Source organism: Zonotrichia leucophrys, chromosome 27 (assembly GCF_028769735.1).
Source record: "Zonotrichia leucophrys gambelii isolate GWCS_2022_RI chromosome 27, RI_Zleu_2.0, whole genome shotgun sequence".
NCBI lineage: Eukaryota > Metazoa > Chordata > Aves > Passeriformes > Passerellidae > Zonotrichia > Zonotrichia leucophrys.
Genome location: NC_088196.1, coordinates 3,220,551 through 3,237,220, shown reverse-complemented (window position 1 = coordinate 3,237,220; position 16,670 = coordinate 3,220,551). Strand labels below are relative to the sequence as shown.

Genomic DNA, 16,670 nt, shown 5'->3' with positions numbered 1-16,670 from the left:
CTATTTTTGAGAGGCTGATTATCCACCAGCCAAAATAGCAGCGCCTGTTTCTGGGCACAGGTCACATGCCACAAATAGGGAGCCGCAGTCACCGCCGTGAGCTCGGGTTTCTGCCGAGCCATCGTGATGCAGCGGGGCCCGTGGGGCCATGGCCGGGGGGCTACAGAGCCCTTCCCTGCCGGGGGCTCGGTGGAGGGAAGGCTCCACTGTGCCAGGAGCTCATCACTCCTACAGTACAGGAACTGATCCCACCCCTGTACATGGCCCAGGGCATCTGCTGCCAGGCACTTCCTTTCACTTTCTGGGACCCTCTCCCTGTTGGGCACCCCCAACCTGACCCCTAAGCACCCCACCTGGGCATGGGGCCACAGACTGACCCCTCAGCACCTCACTTAGGCATAGGGCTGACCCCTAAACACCTCACTGTGCACCCCACCTGGGCATGGGGACACGGGCTGACCCCTCAGCACCCCACCTAGGCATAGGGCTGACCCCTGAACATCCCACCTGGGCATGGGGACACAGGCAGACCCCTCAGCACCCCACCTGGGCATGGGGACACAGACAGACCCCTCAGCACCCCACTGCACCCCACCTGAGCATGGGGACACGGGCTGACCCCTAAACACCCCACTGCACACCTGGGGACACAGACAGACCCCCTCAGCATCCCACCTGGGCATGGGGACATGGGCTGACTTCTGGTCTCACCTGAGGGGCCCCACCTGGGCACAGATGGGGGGAAATGGAACACAGGGCAGGGCGGGGGGAGGCACGGAGGAGACGAGCCCAGACTCACTCCGTGCCTGGGAAATGGAAAGGGCACAGATTTTTGGCAAGGGTGGCTCAGGCATCCCGCTCGGAGGCTGAGGTGATGCTGCTAATTATAAGCCAGGAGAGCAAAGCTGTGAGAGTCAGGGCGAAGGTATGCCGGGCACGACGTCAGCCCTGCCTCTCCTCACGGGTGAGTAACAAGAATGAGCTGGAACGGGCTGGAAAGAGCTGAGCTTTTCTCCCGGGGCTGACGTAATGTGCGGGACAATGCCACGCCTCCGGGGAATCGGGTATAAAAACCTGCGGCGGCAGCAGCGGGGCAGAACGCTTCCAGAGCACTGGAAAGGCGACAGCAGCAGCAGCAGAAGCAGCAGCAGCAGCAGCAGCCACAGCAGCCGCAGAGATGCTTTGCCGGATGCACCTCGCACCCTTCGCCTCCAGCTCCCTGGCCAGCCGGCTGGGCACAGTGAGAACCCTGTGGCCACACGCAGAGACCATCTTCACCGAGCTGCAGCAGGAGATGGAGAAAGCTCGCGAGTTTATGAGCAGCTTCGAGCAGCTCCTGAGCAACCACGGAGCCATGGCCATGGAGCACAGCCCGAGCAGCAGCATGAGCCTGAGCCACAGCTCCGGGGACGGCTTCTCGGTGTGCCAGGACGTGAAGAACTTCGCTCCCGAGGAGCTGTCGGTGAAGGTGGTGGGCAGGAAGGTGGTGCTGGTGGGGCAGAAGGAGACGCAGAACGTCGATGAGAAGGGCTCCTTCTCCTACAAGTACGAGGTGCTGAAGCGGGAGTGGGACGTGCCGGAGGAGGTGGATGCCGAAGCGCTGACCTGCTCCCTGTCCAAGGATGGGCAGCTCCTCATCGAGGCCCCCAAGCTGGCACTGCCAGCCGCTCCTGAGAGGAGTGTGCCCATCCAGGTCAGCCCTGCTGCCCCACTGACCGGACCAGCTTCTGAGAACGGAGCCACCAAAGCCCAGGTGTGAGAGGATGGGATCCGATGGCCACGGCAGGACCGGAGCAGACAGGAGCAAGTCTCGGGTTGAAGCCCAGACGAGCTTCATCAGCAATGATGCCATTTTTTTCACTAAACTGGAATGTTTTTGTATCCAATAAATACTTTTGCATTGAATCTTCTTTTGTGTTCTCTGGGCGTTGATTAATGGGGAGGCTGCGCCCTGCTCTTGGTGCCAGAGGAATGGGACGCACAGGGAGGGAAGAAGCTCAGGGCAGCACAAAATTGGGTCAGACAGCCCAAAATGGGGTCAGACAGCAGAGCCAGAGGGGTCTGTGAGGGAGGGGAGGGGATCTGGGAGGAAGGGCAGTCCCACTCACCTGTACAGGAGCAGCAGGGCTGCCTCACCCCTTCCTCACCCTGCTGCCAGCATCATCTCCAGCTCCACTACCCCAGCCAATACCCATCCCTATACAACCACACCGGGCTGGCTGGCAGGGCGTGGTGTGAGACTCTTGTAGCCACACTTTCCCTTTCCCAGCTTGGCAAGGGGCTGCTGGAGTCCACCCTGAGCTCGCAGGAGCAGGGAGGGAGCAGCCCAACGCCGGGTGCGGTGCGTAACCACCACAAACACCCAGCTCAGGCCCGGGCAGGCAGCAGCTGTGTGGGCAGGCTGCAGGTATGCAGGCAGGAACGCCTGTTTGTGCTAAAGCAGCCTGAGATCACACACACCAGGAACACCAGCAGGTCCCCAGCCTCCTTACTGAGCCCCTGAGCACCTGCTGCAAGCAGCAACACCCTCCTTAAGGTATCACAGGTGCCTTCATAAAGACTCCAAGCCTAGGAAGAAAGCAGGCACCAAGGGAGAGGAGCCAGCAGATGGCAACAGCACTGCACACAGTGCCCACTGAATGGTTCTGAGTGGCATCAGGGAAGCTCTTCTCCAAACTGGCCCAGCTCTGGCTGCCTGGGGACACCAGCAGCATCAGCCCACCCCACACAGTGAGCACTGCATGGTCCCACAGAGACCCTGAGCACCTCCAGCAGCTCAGCAGGGCAGGCACAAACAGCACCACACAAAGGAGCCCACACCCCACAGGCAGCCCAGGCTCCAGCATGATCCCAGGCACCCCATCACCAAATCACTCCAGACCCTTCCTGCTTCCAGGATTTTAAGGAAATCCAGCAGGAGGAGGAGGCACTAAGACCTTGGATAGCAGATGAAGGGCACACAAGCCAAGGCTGTTCATACACCTCTACTCACAGGCTCTGTGATCCAGCCCCTCAGCTGTGAGGGTTCCAAATGCAGCACATCTCCATCCTCAGCCTCTCCTGGGCACAAATGGTGCTGCTGGCAGCACAGCTGGCAGGGATGGAGCTGCAAGGGGCTGGTCCTGTTTCCATACTGACTCCAGGTCCCAGGGTGTTGGGGTCTCACAGTCCATGCAGCAGTGACAGGAGAGCAGCATCTTCCAAGGCCATGGTGCTCCAGAGACAGGCATGGTGTTCATGAAGTCTGGAGCACCATCCCAAGCCTGTCCCACTGCAGAGCAGAGCTCTTCCACACACTGCTCCCCCACCTCTCCCCATCTTGCATTGTAGTTTCCCCAGAAGCATAAAGCAAGGAATAATTCCCACAATTTCCCTCAAGCTTCCTTGAGCACACTGGAGCCAAGTGAACAGCAGCAGCAGCAGCACTGTGTGCAGGAGCAGCCACACAGCCCAAGCTCAGGAGCCCCATTTCCCCCTCCTCAGGAAGGAAGGAAGGGCCCCATTTCCCTAAGAAGGTCTGGGACATACCAGGAGAAGCCCAGCACAGCTCAGCTTCAACCAAGAGCTGTTGTGCTCAGGTCCAGTCTCTGCTGCATTAAGAAACATGAACATTGTTGTTATGATAGGTTTATAAAAATTTTGTTTTAATCACACAAAACTGAAGTTTGTGATGAAGACTAAGTCAACAGTTCCTCTTAAATACCAGGATGCATAAGACACTGCATTAGGCACTAGGCAGCAGCCAACATCAGTTAGAGTCTGGCAACAGAAGCCATTTAATACCTCCCTTCATTCTTTGTGGAATTACAGGCTTTTGCAATACATGTCATTCCCACCAACAGGTTACCCAAGGTTTCCCCCACCCCACCTCTGTACATCAGTAAACCTTGTGTATTCCCACCAGAGCAGGGTTAACAATATTAGTGGCATCACAACCATCAAGAAAAGGACAAATTTCTATACAAGATTTTTTTGCAAAAGTTGCAACAGGATTAGTGCATTACGACAGAACCGAGAGAAAAGAAGAGTTGGCATGCTGGAGTCCAACACAAAGAAAGACAACAGGCAGCTCGTTGGATGTACTATATTGACAAGATACTGATTGGTTACATGGAGAAACATACAATACAAAATACAGAAGAAACCAGTTTTGCTTCCCTCTGCCCCACCCCAAATACTCATCATTGATTTGGTCAATAAGTGGCCCAAGAGCCGGAGTTTGTCTCTAATGCTACAGTTTAGTGGTTGTTCTGGGCACATCGTACGGGATCAGCCTCAGCTCTTACAGACAGGGAACCTTAAACACGTGTCCCAATATCCCTTTGTTTCCCATAGTGAACTACAGTGCTGTGGGACCTGGCTGCTGCTGGCCTCACCTGCGGGACGGCCACGCTGGCTGGGCAGACACCAGCTCCTGCATCCACCACCACCAGGAAGAGGGAAGAGCAGAAGTTCATATATTAAAAAAGTGACTTAAGACTTAGAATTGAATTAGTATTTGTACAGAAAGGTGCAGGTGGAAGAACTCCCTCCAGCCTATGATCAGAAAGGGATGGAGAATCACGGCGGCGCCGGCAGCGGCCGCCCTACGGTAAGTGCGATCGTTAGCGTGGGTTCCAGTCACTCCTCCAAGGGCTCGTGGGCTGCAGCAGCTGCTCAGTTGCTGCAGCACTGGCTTCTGCTGGGCTGGCTGCTCTCCTGAAGGTCCACCACCCGATTCCTGCCCGGGCCACCAGGAGCGTTCTGGGGTTCGTTTTTTGGCAGTTTCTTGGCTAGGAAGGAACAGGGTGTTAGCAGGGTTCTCCAACTGTCACAGACACATCTTGTGAAAAATCCTTTCCTTAGGATTTTTTCTCCTGAGAAGCTGAGAGGCCTCAGAAACTAAATGTAAACAATGATTATCTGCTGCTGTGGAATGCAACAGGTGCATCTGTGATTGGTCTCATGTGGTTGTTTCTAATTAATGGCCAATCACAGTCCAGCTGTCTCTGATTCTCTGGTCAGTCACAAGATTTTATTATCACTCCTTTCTATTCCTTGCTAGCCTTCTGATGAAATCCTTTCTTCTATTCTTTTAGTACAGTTTTAATATATCATTTACCTTTACTATAATATATATCATAAAATAATGAATCAACCTTCTGAAACATGGAGTCAAGATTCCCATCTCTTCCCTCGTCCTGGGACCCCTGTGAACACCACCACAGCCAACTTCCTCACACTGTGCATGCCATGCTGGGTGCAGCCTGCTCCAGCAGAGTTTAGGACAGCACAAACATACATTTGTGCATTTTGCCACCCCTTCCTCAGCTCTGGCTGGCATCACACCTGCTCCCATCTCCATCACCACCCCAGACTCAGGGAAGCTTTACAAGGCTAAGGCTCCACACACTCAGGGAATGACCAATCACACCAGTGTGGCAAATTGTAAGAGCCACCAGCCCTGGGTGACACAGGACCCTCCTGGGCTGCAGTGCTGGCACTCAGAGCTGCCCCAGCCCCACACACAGGCCCTACCTATTGCCATGAAGATTTCATTCACATTCATCGCTGTCTTCGCTGACGTCTCCATGAACAGCAAGCTGTTGTCATCTGCATATGTCTGTGCATCCTACAAACAATCACAGCAGAGTGCTAAAAGCAGCCTGGCAGGAGGCCTGAGCAGACTTTGTGCACTTCACTTGTCAACACACTAACTGCTGGAGAAACACCATGTCCCACCCTGGGCCAGAAATTCCCAAACCTGTCCCTGCTCCCACCTGGCCTGGACAACCCAGGGACATGCTCCAGCAGCAGCAGCCAGTGAGTGTCCCCCAGCTGGGCTGGGCACAGCCTGACTGAGCCACACAGCACCTGAAGGGAGTTGGGGCAGCTGGCAGTGTGCCACCCATTGCAGGGCACCACGAGCAACCCTGTGCAAGGGCTGGGTAAGAACCTCTCCTGAGTGCTTGCCTCAGATGAGGTAAGAGCTGTGAAGAGCAGAGAACGAGCTGGGAGTGATTCCTCGTGTGTCTCATACCCAAAAGCTGCTGTTTCACACCCTGCAGACATCCCCACGTGAGTAAGGCAGGAAAGGAGGATAAGGACAGAAGTTTGTGCTCTGTGGGCCTCCTCCTCCTCCTCCACATTCACAAGGACTTTCACCAGCCAGGGCCACACGTGTTGTTACGGAAGCAAGGGCACAGACCCTGCTCAGTGGCATCTTGCAGTCCTCAGCACAAAACTTCACTTTCATTCTCCTTCAAACCACATTTTATATAGCTGCCACCTCCCTCACTTAAGCAAAAATATCCATTCCTGACCTGCTAGGGTAACAACTTGTCTGGACTCTCACTCACCTGGAAGTCCACAGCTCTCTTGTTAGCAAGGTCTGCCTTGTTTCCTGCTAGTGCAATTACAATATTGGGGCTAGCCTGCCTCTGCAACTCTTTCACCCAGTTCTTGGCTCGTACAAATGTGTCCTGGAAGCAAACAGGAGGCAGCAGTCAGGAAGGGCAGCCATGTAGGAATCCAGAGGGCAGATATGATTAGAACAAGGCTTTCCTGTGAGAAGAGTCCTGCCTCTGCAGCACTTGGCAGCAGGATCCTTTATCAGCTCCCAGCCTTGGCCGGAGCTGAGGAAGAGGCCGTGAGCAGCTTTTAAGAACTTGGCAGCCCCAGCCAGGTACCTGCAGGGCTGTGAGCAGGACACAGCCCCAAGGAGCAGCCCCTGGCACAAGGAGAAAGCCCTGGCAGCCCCCCAGGCAGCCCTGCCCAGACTCACTGTGTTGGTGATGTCGTAGACCACGATGGCAGCCTGGGCGCCCCGGTAGTACATGGGGGCCAGGCTGTGGTATCGCTCCTGCCCCGCCGTGTCCCAGATCTCAAACTTCACTGTTGTGTCATCCAGACACACTGTCTGTGTGAGGAAGGCAGCTGCAACACAAGGGGGTTTGCCTCAGCAGGGCCCAGAGCCAGCACAGGAGCTCAGAGCAGCTCTGAGCTGAGCCCTGGACAGGCCAGTGCCACTCGCTGTGGCAGCAGTGTCACAACCCACAACTGTCACACAGTGACAGGAAGGTGGCCCAGAGGGCCCAGGCAGCAGCCAGCCTCTGGAGGACCCACAGTGCTTGTAATTGTGTAATTCCAGACCCTCCCAGCAGCCCTGACAGGGATCACAGAGTCCAGTTGTGGCAGCACCAAGATCAGACCTGGGGAGCAGCAACAACAGCACCAAACTCAGCCCACTCACACCACACAGCCCAGTTTAGTAGCTGGTTGTTGTCCCTTGTGTCACACCCAGCACAGACACAGACTGGGGCAGAGCACAGCCCTCCACAGAGGGGCATTAGGCCCTGCTTGCCATTTAACCACGTTTTCAGCTGTGCTTGCTCCCTGCACAGGTGACAGAGGGACAACTCAAGCCTTTTCTCAGGACACCTTCCAGTGCTGCTGCTCAGAGACCCACGTGCCAAACAGCCTTTGGTTGACTGGTGACACTGTGCTAATGATTTCAAGCTAATAAACTACTAGACCTGAAAGCACTGTGAAAACAGTTAACAGAATCAGGCTAGAAACAGCCCCAAAATCCCAGGTCATGGTCTGAAAAGATAATTAAGGGCCATAAACCAAGCTAAAGGCCTCAGTTCCAATTAGAAGCTGGAGCTGAGGCACTGGAAACAAAGCCTCAGAGGCAAAGTGTGGGGTTGCCATAGAGTTATTCTCTGCTGTGCTGATCATTACACCAATAAACTAATTGTGAACCAAGAGTTAAAGCATTAACTGCTTGGCTCTATTTATAGCCAAAAATCCAAATCAAAATAGCCAGTCTTGTTCCTGACACCCCAGCCTGCCCCAGCAAGGTCAGCACCTCCTGGAGCTGGCACTCACCTCCAATTGTGCTCTCCTGGTACTCGTGGAACTGCCCCTTGACGAAGCGCAGGACCAGGCTGGACTTCCCCACCGCTGACTCTCCCAGCAGGACGAGTTTGAACTGGCAGATTTTGTTCCCAGCAGCCGGTCCATTCGGTCGGGCAGCTCCACCTCGACCTGCCATCGTGGTTGGTCTAAGTGCAGGAGTGCCTGGAGTTAAGGATGCTGCAGGTTCTCCACCTGTAGGCAGGTTGCAACTGGAAGAGGAGGTCAGAGTTAGTGACAGGCTCAAGGGACCAGCTGTACCAGATCAGCACAGGCTGGTGGTGGTTCCTTCCCACAGTGTGAGCACACAGAGCAGTTCCTGCCAGGCAGCAGGATCTCAATCTGCAGAGCCTCCCTGGAAAAGAGTAATGGTGATACAAACTCTCCTCCCCACCAGTGGGCCCTCCAGCACTTCCACCCTGCGTGGATGTTGCACACACCTTGCTGGGGTGAGGCAGGTAAGGAGCACCCAGCACACAAGGGGTGTTACTAGGGCTTTGTCTGCTCAAACAGCAATTACTCAGCTCACAGAGGTACCTGAGCCTGACCTTTAGCTCCCTCCTCCTTCCCTGAGTTCACAAGGAAGCAACTTCACACTATCAGTGCTGTGCAGAGCCATCCCAGTGCCACAGTGGCAGCAGGCAGCTCTGCAGGTCACGAGGCACTTGGACAAAAGGAGTTTCTGGAGCTGTCTGTTTGTCCTGAGGCACTTACAGCACAACATTCTGCACCTCCCAGAGGGCCCAAGGATAGCCCTGGAGCCAAGCAGGTTCTGGGGGTGCTACAGGGGGGGCACTGAGGGGGTGAAAGGCACCTGCCAGCAGCTGCTCTCTGGGCACAGGCTGTCCCCTCAGCAGCTCCCCCTCCCATTCCTGCAGCACACCAGGAATTCCCACACCCACCCCAGTGCCTCACACCTTTATCCCACAGCATTCCAGGTCACCAGGCTGCTGCTCCTCACATGGACAGACAGCATCCCCTGGGATCAGCACTGCCAAGCACTCCCCAGCACCAACCTCCAGAGTGCTGCAGAAGCACAAAACCATGGCAGGAACAGCAGGACAAGCTGATCTGCATCCAGAGTTTCCCACAAGTGAATCCCAAGGCCTCCCAAAGCACTGAGCTCTGCTGCCTGCAGAGAACAGGAATGCTTTCCAAGTACACAGTTACAGATTTAGGCACATTTCCTGTAGCCTTCACAACTCCCACTTCCCTGTGCATGATAAATGCTACAGCTGACTGCATCTGCTGTGGATCACCACTTTCCCTTCTACTCTCCTAAGGCAGGCTGTTTGCTGCAAGAAAATGCCCCAAAAGCCAATTTCTCCTCGTCCTGAGTACCCCTGTGTACATCCTGCATTTTCCCAGCAATTAGATACCCATGAATAAGTTTAAAACAGGTCAAACTGGAGCAGTGTCCTGTGAACAAAGCTCAAGCCTCCTCAGCACAGAGAAGAGTTTCAAACAGCTGCTTTCCAGGGCAGGGCCTGTCCAGCTGTGACTGCTTGAGGTTATTTAACTATGCCTCAAGTTTAAACAATCCCACAGCTTGACAGGGAACCTGCAGCCATTTCAGAGCTGCTCTGGAGCCTGTGAGTGGCAGCAGCTGGAGAACCCAGCAGCTCACACAACACAAACACACTGACCTAGAGACATCTCACCTCAAATGGCTCTGAGCAGGAGGCAGTCACACATCAGCTGTTAAACGGGTACCAGTCACCAGAGCTGGCAGGTAGGACAGAAATAGAGAAGTGAAACTCCTGAGTGCTGTGGGATGTTTTAGGAGCCAGAGCTGTGAAGCCATTGCTCTGAGTCTCAGTTTTGGGTTAAGCAATGAAGATATTGTAATTCTGAGCTGGGTCCTTGCAAGTAGCACAGTCAGGACTCTTCTTCCTCTGCTGAGGAAGGGCAAACACTGACAGCATGAGAAAGTTTGATATCAAACAGACCAACAACTGCCTTTGCTGGACAGTGAGGCTGCAGCATGGCTTGCTCTGGCCAGGAGCAGCTTGGTCACCACCAGCTTCAAGAGGCTCAGCAGCAGCTCTGCATCTCTACCAGCCTCAAGAGGCTTCCACCTTTTAGAGTTTTCCCTCTAAACAGAGCTTGCAAGGGAACAGCTTTGGTTTAACCTTGTATTTATAACTCCCTGGGCAGTCTATCAGCTCCACTGCTGCTCCCAGAGCAACATTGTGCACAAACACTGTGTGAAATCAGAGTGTGCCTGAGTTACGGCCTCCTGAAATCTGATAGTGGTCATTCCCAGAGCAAAACAAGGAAATGAGCTTGTTGACATCCTCAAGTCTTAGCCTGACCTATATTTCACAGATCTTGATGCATTTTGCCATCTGCTTGTGCTACAGGAGCTCCAACAGAATTAGGTGAGCACATCTGTGTTGAGCTCACTGTGGAGAGCCACTGGTCAGTGCAGAGCTGCTGCAATTATGGAGAACCAGATCATCATCTAAGGGTGGTTTCATGCATGGATACAAGATTATACAAGGTTATATGGCTTCATGTTCACATGAGAAGTTGCCAGATCTTTCAGATGTTTGAAGTGGAATTTGGAGACCCTAAGTGGTGGCCTTGGCTAAGGACACAGACCTGGGTGAGCAGCTGAGGGTCACAGGAGGAAGCAAATAACCAAAGGAAGTTCCCATCAATGCTGCAGACAGCAAACACACTCCCTGGCAGGACAGGAACTTTCTGCCAACATGTTTGAGGATTCCAGGCAGGCAGAACTCAGCTCTGCAGAGGCAACAGGCAGATCTTGATGCATTTTGCCATCTGCTTGTGCTACAGGAGCTCCAACAGAATTAGATGAGCACATCAATGTTGAGCTCACTGTGGAGAGCCACTGGTCAGTGCAGAGCTGGTGCAATTATGGAGAATCAGATCATCATCTAAGGGTGGTCTGATGCTTATATGGCTTTGTGAGAAGTTGCCAGATCTTTCAGATGTTTGAGTGGAATTTGGAGATCCTAACTGGTGGCCTTGGCTAAGGACACAGACCTGGATGAGCAGCTGATGGTCACAGGAGGAAGCAAATAACCAAAGGAAGTTCCCAGCAATGCTGCAGACAGCAAACACACTCCCTGGCAGGACAGGAACTTTCTGCCAACATGTTTGAGGATTCCAGGCAGGCAGAACTCAGCTCTGCAGCTGAACTGCACAGCCTGGAGCTGTGCTGGATCAGCCCACACCCACCAGTGACACTGAACTCCCTGCTGTGTGAAGCCATTTCTTCCTGCTCATCCTCCCAACTCTTCCAGCACAGGATTGATTGGGCACTCACCCTCCCTGCTCCCCACAGAACCCCAGCACTGACACTCGAGCCACAGGGCAGGCAGACCAAAATAACCACAGCAGCACCACACACACAAGGGAAAGCAGCTGAAACCCCAGCTTGGCTGGCTAATTCAGGCTGTCAAGGCCATGAGAAGGAAGGGGTACTCATGTAATCAAGATGAACAGGCATTAATTTTCATCCTAGTTTCTTTTAACTGGTGAAACCCAGCAGCTGGGAGATCACAACTGCATTTCAACCCATGGAAAGGCTGTTGCTGTTTGTTTACCTGCCCTACCCACCTCCTGCTCACTGAAGCACACACAGCAGCTCTGCATCCCACAGCAAAAGCTGATTTTTTTATTGTGAACTCTCAGCATAGTTTCTTGTTTGCTTTGAGATCAAAGCCAGGCACCAATCCCTGATGCTGTCCCACAAGTGAGAGCTCCAGGTCTGTCACTTCTGCAGTTTGTGCTCCTCCAAGCCCTTCTCTGCCTGCCAGGGTTTGCTGGAAGGGGTTGGAATATTAAATTCAAGAATCTGAGTGCCCTAAATGAGATGCACTCCCTGCCTGCCCAAGTGCAAGAGCATTCTCCATAACTCCCAGGATGATGGGGAATAGCACCAGAGCCCATGTCAAACAAACCTACCCAGGACAAGAACACAAATCTCCACATGGGAATTACTGTCAGATCCCCTGCAGGAAGCTGCTCACTTAAGGTGTCAGAAGTTAGAGAATCTGATATTATTGCCCTGTGTTCACCCAGTAGCAAAATCTACTCTGAAAGATGAGGATATTTAGAAACCCAACCCTGAAGCCTCTGGTTACCCAAACTGCTGCTGCTGCCCTCAGCTATGCAAGGAGTTGCTTCACTGCAGATTTGCTGGCTCAGAACCAAAATACTCAAGACAAAAGCCCCAGTGAAGTATTTATCTCGTTAAATAGCTGACAGTGTTACATGAATTCCTTGGCAAAGGAAGCCCTGAAGTTACCCAGTGGTTTTGCTTCACCTCACACTGCCCAGGACAGCAGATCAGCTTCAGGACATGATCAGGAGCCATTTGCACAAGCAGGACCTGCAGGAAGTGTGGGTGCCACCAGAGCCACACACAGAGCACACTAGTACAGCATGGAACATCAACCTAATAATCCAACTCATCAATATGATTAATCAGAAAAAGCCTGGACCCTGCAGGAGGCTTCAGGCTGCAGAGAAAGGAGGAACAGACCCAGCTCTTACAGAGGAGGAGAACCAGGAAACATTTAACCTACAGAGCTCAGTCCCAAATCCAACCAGGCTCATGCTTTACCTGCTGGCCTCACTCCAAGAGTGCCTGAGTTTCAATACTCCACATTTCCACAGAAAATACTCTGCTTTCCCACAGAAAATGTCCTTCCACAGACAATACTCTCTGCCCTTTCCACCTTCTCCCTCCCCAAAAATGAGCCCTCAGAGCCCTGCTCAGCAAGGACAGTCTGGAGCTCAGGAATGCCCTGAGCTGGGCCAGTCTCCACTTCAGCTGCACCAGAGCCCTGAAGTGCAGATTCCCAGACCCAAATCAGCTCAGGCAGCACTTTCAGCAGCTCTCCCATGGCTGTGACTAATTTATGACAGTGTAACAACTGCTCTGTGCAGTCCCACGTCCCAGACTCACAGAGACTTGGACACACTCACTTTAATTTAGAGGTAAAGAGGATTTCCATTCCAAAGCTGAACTATTCATTCAGCTACAGACCTGAATCAGTACCATCTCCCTCTCATGCTGTTACACACACATCTGTTTCCTGACATTTCCACATCCATGGCCTCTGGAGCAGCCAGCTGTTTTTTCCAAAGCAGCTTTTCCAAAACAACTCCATCCCCAGAGATTTCAAGGCCACCACCCTGCTGTGACAATCCCTCCAGCACAGGCTTGTGTGGAAGAGTTTTACATCACTTTCATCTCCCATTTAGCTGCCCACAGGCTCCCTGTCCCACAGTGGCTCCCTCACCCACTTCCAATTACCCTCAAGGATGGAGAATCCACTCATGGATGCAGCCTGGACTGACTCAAATGCAACAAAAGCATCAAGGTTTTAATTCTTCAGCAAAAGTTGTTGAACTCCTGTTCAGATGGCCTCAAAAGCCACAGCTTCACTTGGAGCAGACACTCAGCATGCCTTGGATGGCACCCACTATTCAGTCAGTCAGCAAGGAGGCAACATCAGCAATGCAAAGCAGCAAACTGCCACCTGCACTGCAAAGAATCTGTGACCTTCAGAATATCTTTCCCAGACTGCACAAAGATCTCCTGCCTCAAGCAGCTCCTTATTTGGAGTGCTACCAAACCAAAGCAAACATGAAAACCAGTGTTTTCTTATCTGTTTGTGCAGAGCTGCTCCAGCAGCTCATTCCTGTGCTCCAGGGGAGGACAGCATTCCCCCCAGAGCTCAGATGGATTTTGTACCTCCTCAATTCTGTCACATCCAGGAAGGTTTCCTGTTTCTGGTCACTGTCTAAGTGTTTTCAGTGTAATTCTGACAACTTCTCAGGACTTGCATAAGAGGCTGCAAACTTCATACCCCAAGGGAAGAAAACAGCTGACTCCAACATTTCTACATTCTATCCTCTTTTAAGTCTGCTGACAGGAATACTCTGGGCTACACCCACTTCATTAGAAGCGTTCCCATTTCATTTCCTGTGTCTGAAAGCACTTGGATTCCCTCCCCTCCCTCCTCAGGGAGATGCCATGACCACCATGCAGAACTGTGAAGAAGTTTGGATGCAGAGCTGGTGGCAGGGCCTAGAGGAACCCTGGAGCTGATCCCTGTTGAGATGCAGAAGGGTTTTGCTGGGATGGAGATAATCCCACATCCCAGCACAACAATTTGGCCAAGCACACACACACACATCACCAGAGTTCCTCTACACACTGCCCAACTGTCCAGTTGGCTGGGAGATCTAAAAATTGGTGAAATCTCAGACCCACTACACCAACACATCACTGGTTTCACAGGAAAGCAAAATAATCTACCAATGCCAAACTAGATAAATGTTTTATCTCACTGTATTCACATCCATGTGCCAAGCCAGCCTTTCCCTCCTGCTCCCCAGTAACTCAAACCCTCTCCAGGAGTCCATCTCACTTGCCTGGGTTGTTCCATCACCTGGAGAGGCATCAACACCCCTTAATGACCTAACAGAGACCCCTCACTGCCTGCACAACCTGCAATCAAATGTCAGCTAAATCAGCCAGAGCATCTTGGCAGAGAAGGCCACCCCAAAAGCAGATTTTTGATCTGAAGGTATTGACTGTTGCAGCAAATGTTGTGACTCATGAGGGGTCTGAGGTGATTTCAACACCAAGACCCAGCTATGACCCCAAACATTCCTGTCCTTCAGCTCCCAGATCCAGCCAGGCTCGTGCTTTACCTGCTTGCCTCACTCCAGGAATGCACCTACAGCTACAATCCTGAATTCTCAGCCCTTTTCAGACACACTTCTTTCACCTCGTTACCCAGGTGAGCTGAAAAGAAATCTAAAATGCTTTCAGAGCCAAGGCAGAGTGGACATTCAGTATTTGCAGGAAGCACCCTCAGACTGCATGGCAAGCCAAGACAATGGGCTGAGCTGGCTGTCCAAGGCTCAGAGGTGGCTCAGGAGCCCCAGCAGAGCACAGGCCCAGGGTGAGGCTGTAAACAGGGCAGCTCAAGTGTGCTGACCCTCCGCACAAAAAGCTAAGAATAGCAGATGCAAGTTGTTCCACAGCAGCCTTAAAATAGTCCCTCTCCATGTTCTCCTCCCCAGCCTCCCTGCAGGGCTGCAAACAGCCAAGGTCAGAGCTCCAGCAGCCACATCCCAGCTAAAGCTCAGAGCTGGCCTGGGCTCCTGCAGTTCCCACATCAGCCTCAGCAGCTCTGAGCATTACCAGGGATAAGATCTGAGCAGTTTCCCCAGGATTTAGCAGGGCAAACCTGTTGCTCACACTGCTGGTACAACCCCAGCAGGATCCAGCTCACACAGCAGGGTCTGTCCTGCTGTGACAGAGCTCCAAGTACGGCCTTGATGGAGATTCCCTTACAGACAAGCCACAAAATGTCCTGTGGGCCTTTCAGGGCCCTCTAACCCCATGGATTTCCCTTCACAGGAGCCCTGGAGGAGCACAGGGCTGGGTTTGGCAGCCTCAGTGACCCAGGACAGGCTCCGTGGAGAATTTGTGCCAACCAAGTCACCTCCTTCACTTCAGCAGCTCCAAAATGTCCCTGCAGCCTGTGGAGGCTTTCAGGACCCTCCAGTCCCATGGATTTCCCTTCACAAGGGCCCTGGAGGAGCACAGGGCTGGGTCTGGCAGCATTTACAGCAAACCAAGTCACCTCCTTCACTCCAGCAGCTCCAAAATGTTCTTGCAGCCTATGAGCCTTGCTCAGGACCCTCCAGCCCCATGAGTTTCCCTTCACAAGGACCCTGCAGGGGCACACAGCTGGGTTTGGCAGCCTCAGTGACCCAGGACAGGCTCTGTGCAGAATTTGTGCCAACCAAGTCACCTCCTTCACTCCAGCAGCTCCAAAATGTCCCTGCAGCCTGTGGGGGCTTTCAGGACCCTCCAACTCCATGGGTTTCCCTTCATAAGGGTCCTGGAGGAGCACAGGGATGGGTTTGGCACCCAGGACAGGCTCCGCTGGAGCATTTGCACAAACCAAGCACGTCCCTCACCTCAGTTCATGGAGCCTCCCAGCCCCTGCAGTTTCCATTGCCCCCTCAGGGGCTGAGCAGCTACAAAACACAATCCCACCATAAAATCCCGTCTGTACCGGCACCACACCTTCCCCAGCCCCATTCAGCTCCCGCTCAGCCACGGCTGTGACAGACGGAACCGGGACACAGCTCCCCGGTACCGGCTGCCGCTGCTCGGTCCCGCTGTGCCGGGAGCCGCTCCCGCTCACGGGAGGAGCCCGAGCCGAGCACCCAGAGCGCCAACGGGACGCCTGCCCCGAGCCGGGCACGGTGCCCCGGGCTGCCCGGGCTCCCGTTACCGCTCAGTACCCCCCGGTACCTCCAGGCCGGAGCCGCCGCCGCCCCGCCTCGCCCCGCACCAGGGCCCCGCTAGGCCGGCGCACGGAGAGGGTTCCCGGCCGCCCTGAGCCCCCGCCCCGCCGGCGGCGCCGCCCGTCCGCTCCAGCCCCGGCATCGCCCCGCCCGGCACAGCGGCGCCACCGAGCCCCCGCTCCGCTCCCGCCACGGAGACCCCCAAGTAGCGGGGCGCGGCTGCCGCCCTCGGCCGGGGCAGATCCCGGGGAACACGTCCGCAGCCTCGGGCCGGGCTCGGTCGCCTCGGGGCGCAAGGCGCGGGCGCGGCCGCACTCACCGCCCGCAGCGCCGCTCCCGCCGGTGCGTCTCGCAGGCCCCGGCCTCTACTTCCGCCTTTTCCCGTTCCGCTTCCGGGACCGACCACCCCTTCCGCCCCCACTCTGTGACCATAGGCAGGCGTAGCTGTCAATCACTCGCTC

At 54.1% G+C, this 16,670-nt stretch overlaps 2 protein-coding genes across 5 annotated transcripts; one reads left to right on the top strand and one right to left on the bottom strand.

Annotated features, from left to right (window-relative positions):
* The first annotated feature begins 1,043 nt into the window (after positions 1-1,043).
* On the top strand, positions 1,044-1,881 carry LOC135458497 (heat shock protein 30-like). The gene has a single exon (XM_064733661.1). The coding sequence runs from the start codon at positions 1,178-1,180 to the stop codon at positions 1,757-1,759; it is 582 nt and encodes a 193-aa protein (XP_064589731.1). The 5' UTR covers positions 1,044-1,177; the 3' UTR covers positions 1,760-1,881.
* Positions 1,882-4,070: 2,189 nt separating this feature from the next.
* RAB5C (RAB5C, member RAS oncogene family) lies at positions 4,071-16,644 on the bottom strand. 4 transcript variants are annotated; one of them, XM_064733534.1, is made up of 6 exons: positions 16,529-16,644; positions 7,870-8,108; positions 6,764-6,915; positions 6,339-6,461; positions 5,518-5,611; positions 4,071-4,772 (listed from the first exon to the last, which is right to left on the bottom strand). In XM_064733534.1, the coding sequence occupies exons 1-6, from the start codon at positions 16,639-16,641 to the stop codon at positions 4,657-4,659; spliced, it is 837 nt and encodes a 278-aa protein (XP_064589604.1). In that variant the 5' UTR covers positions 16,642-16,644; the 3' UTR covers positions 4,071-4,656. The 4 variants fall into 4 exon arrangements, with proteins under 4 accessions (XP_064589604.1, XP_064589608.1, XP_064589605.1 ...); XM_064733538.1 differs by lacking the exon at positions 16,529-16,644 and adding an exon at positions 16,217-16,288; XM_064733535.1 differs by lacking the exon at positions 16,529-16,644 and adding an exon at positions 13,190-13,461.
* Between the last annotated feature and the right edge of the window lie 26 nt (positions 16,645-16,670).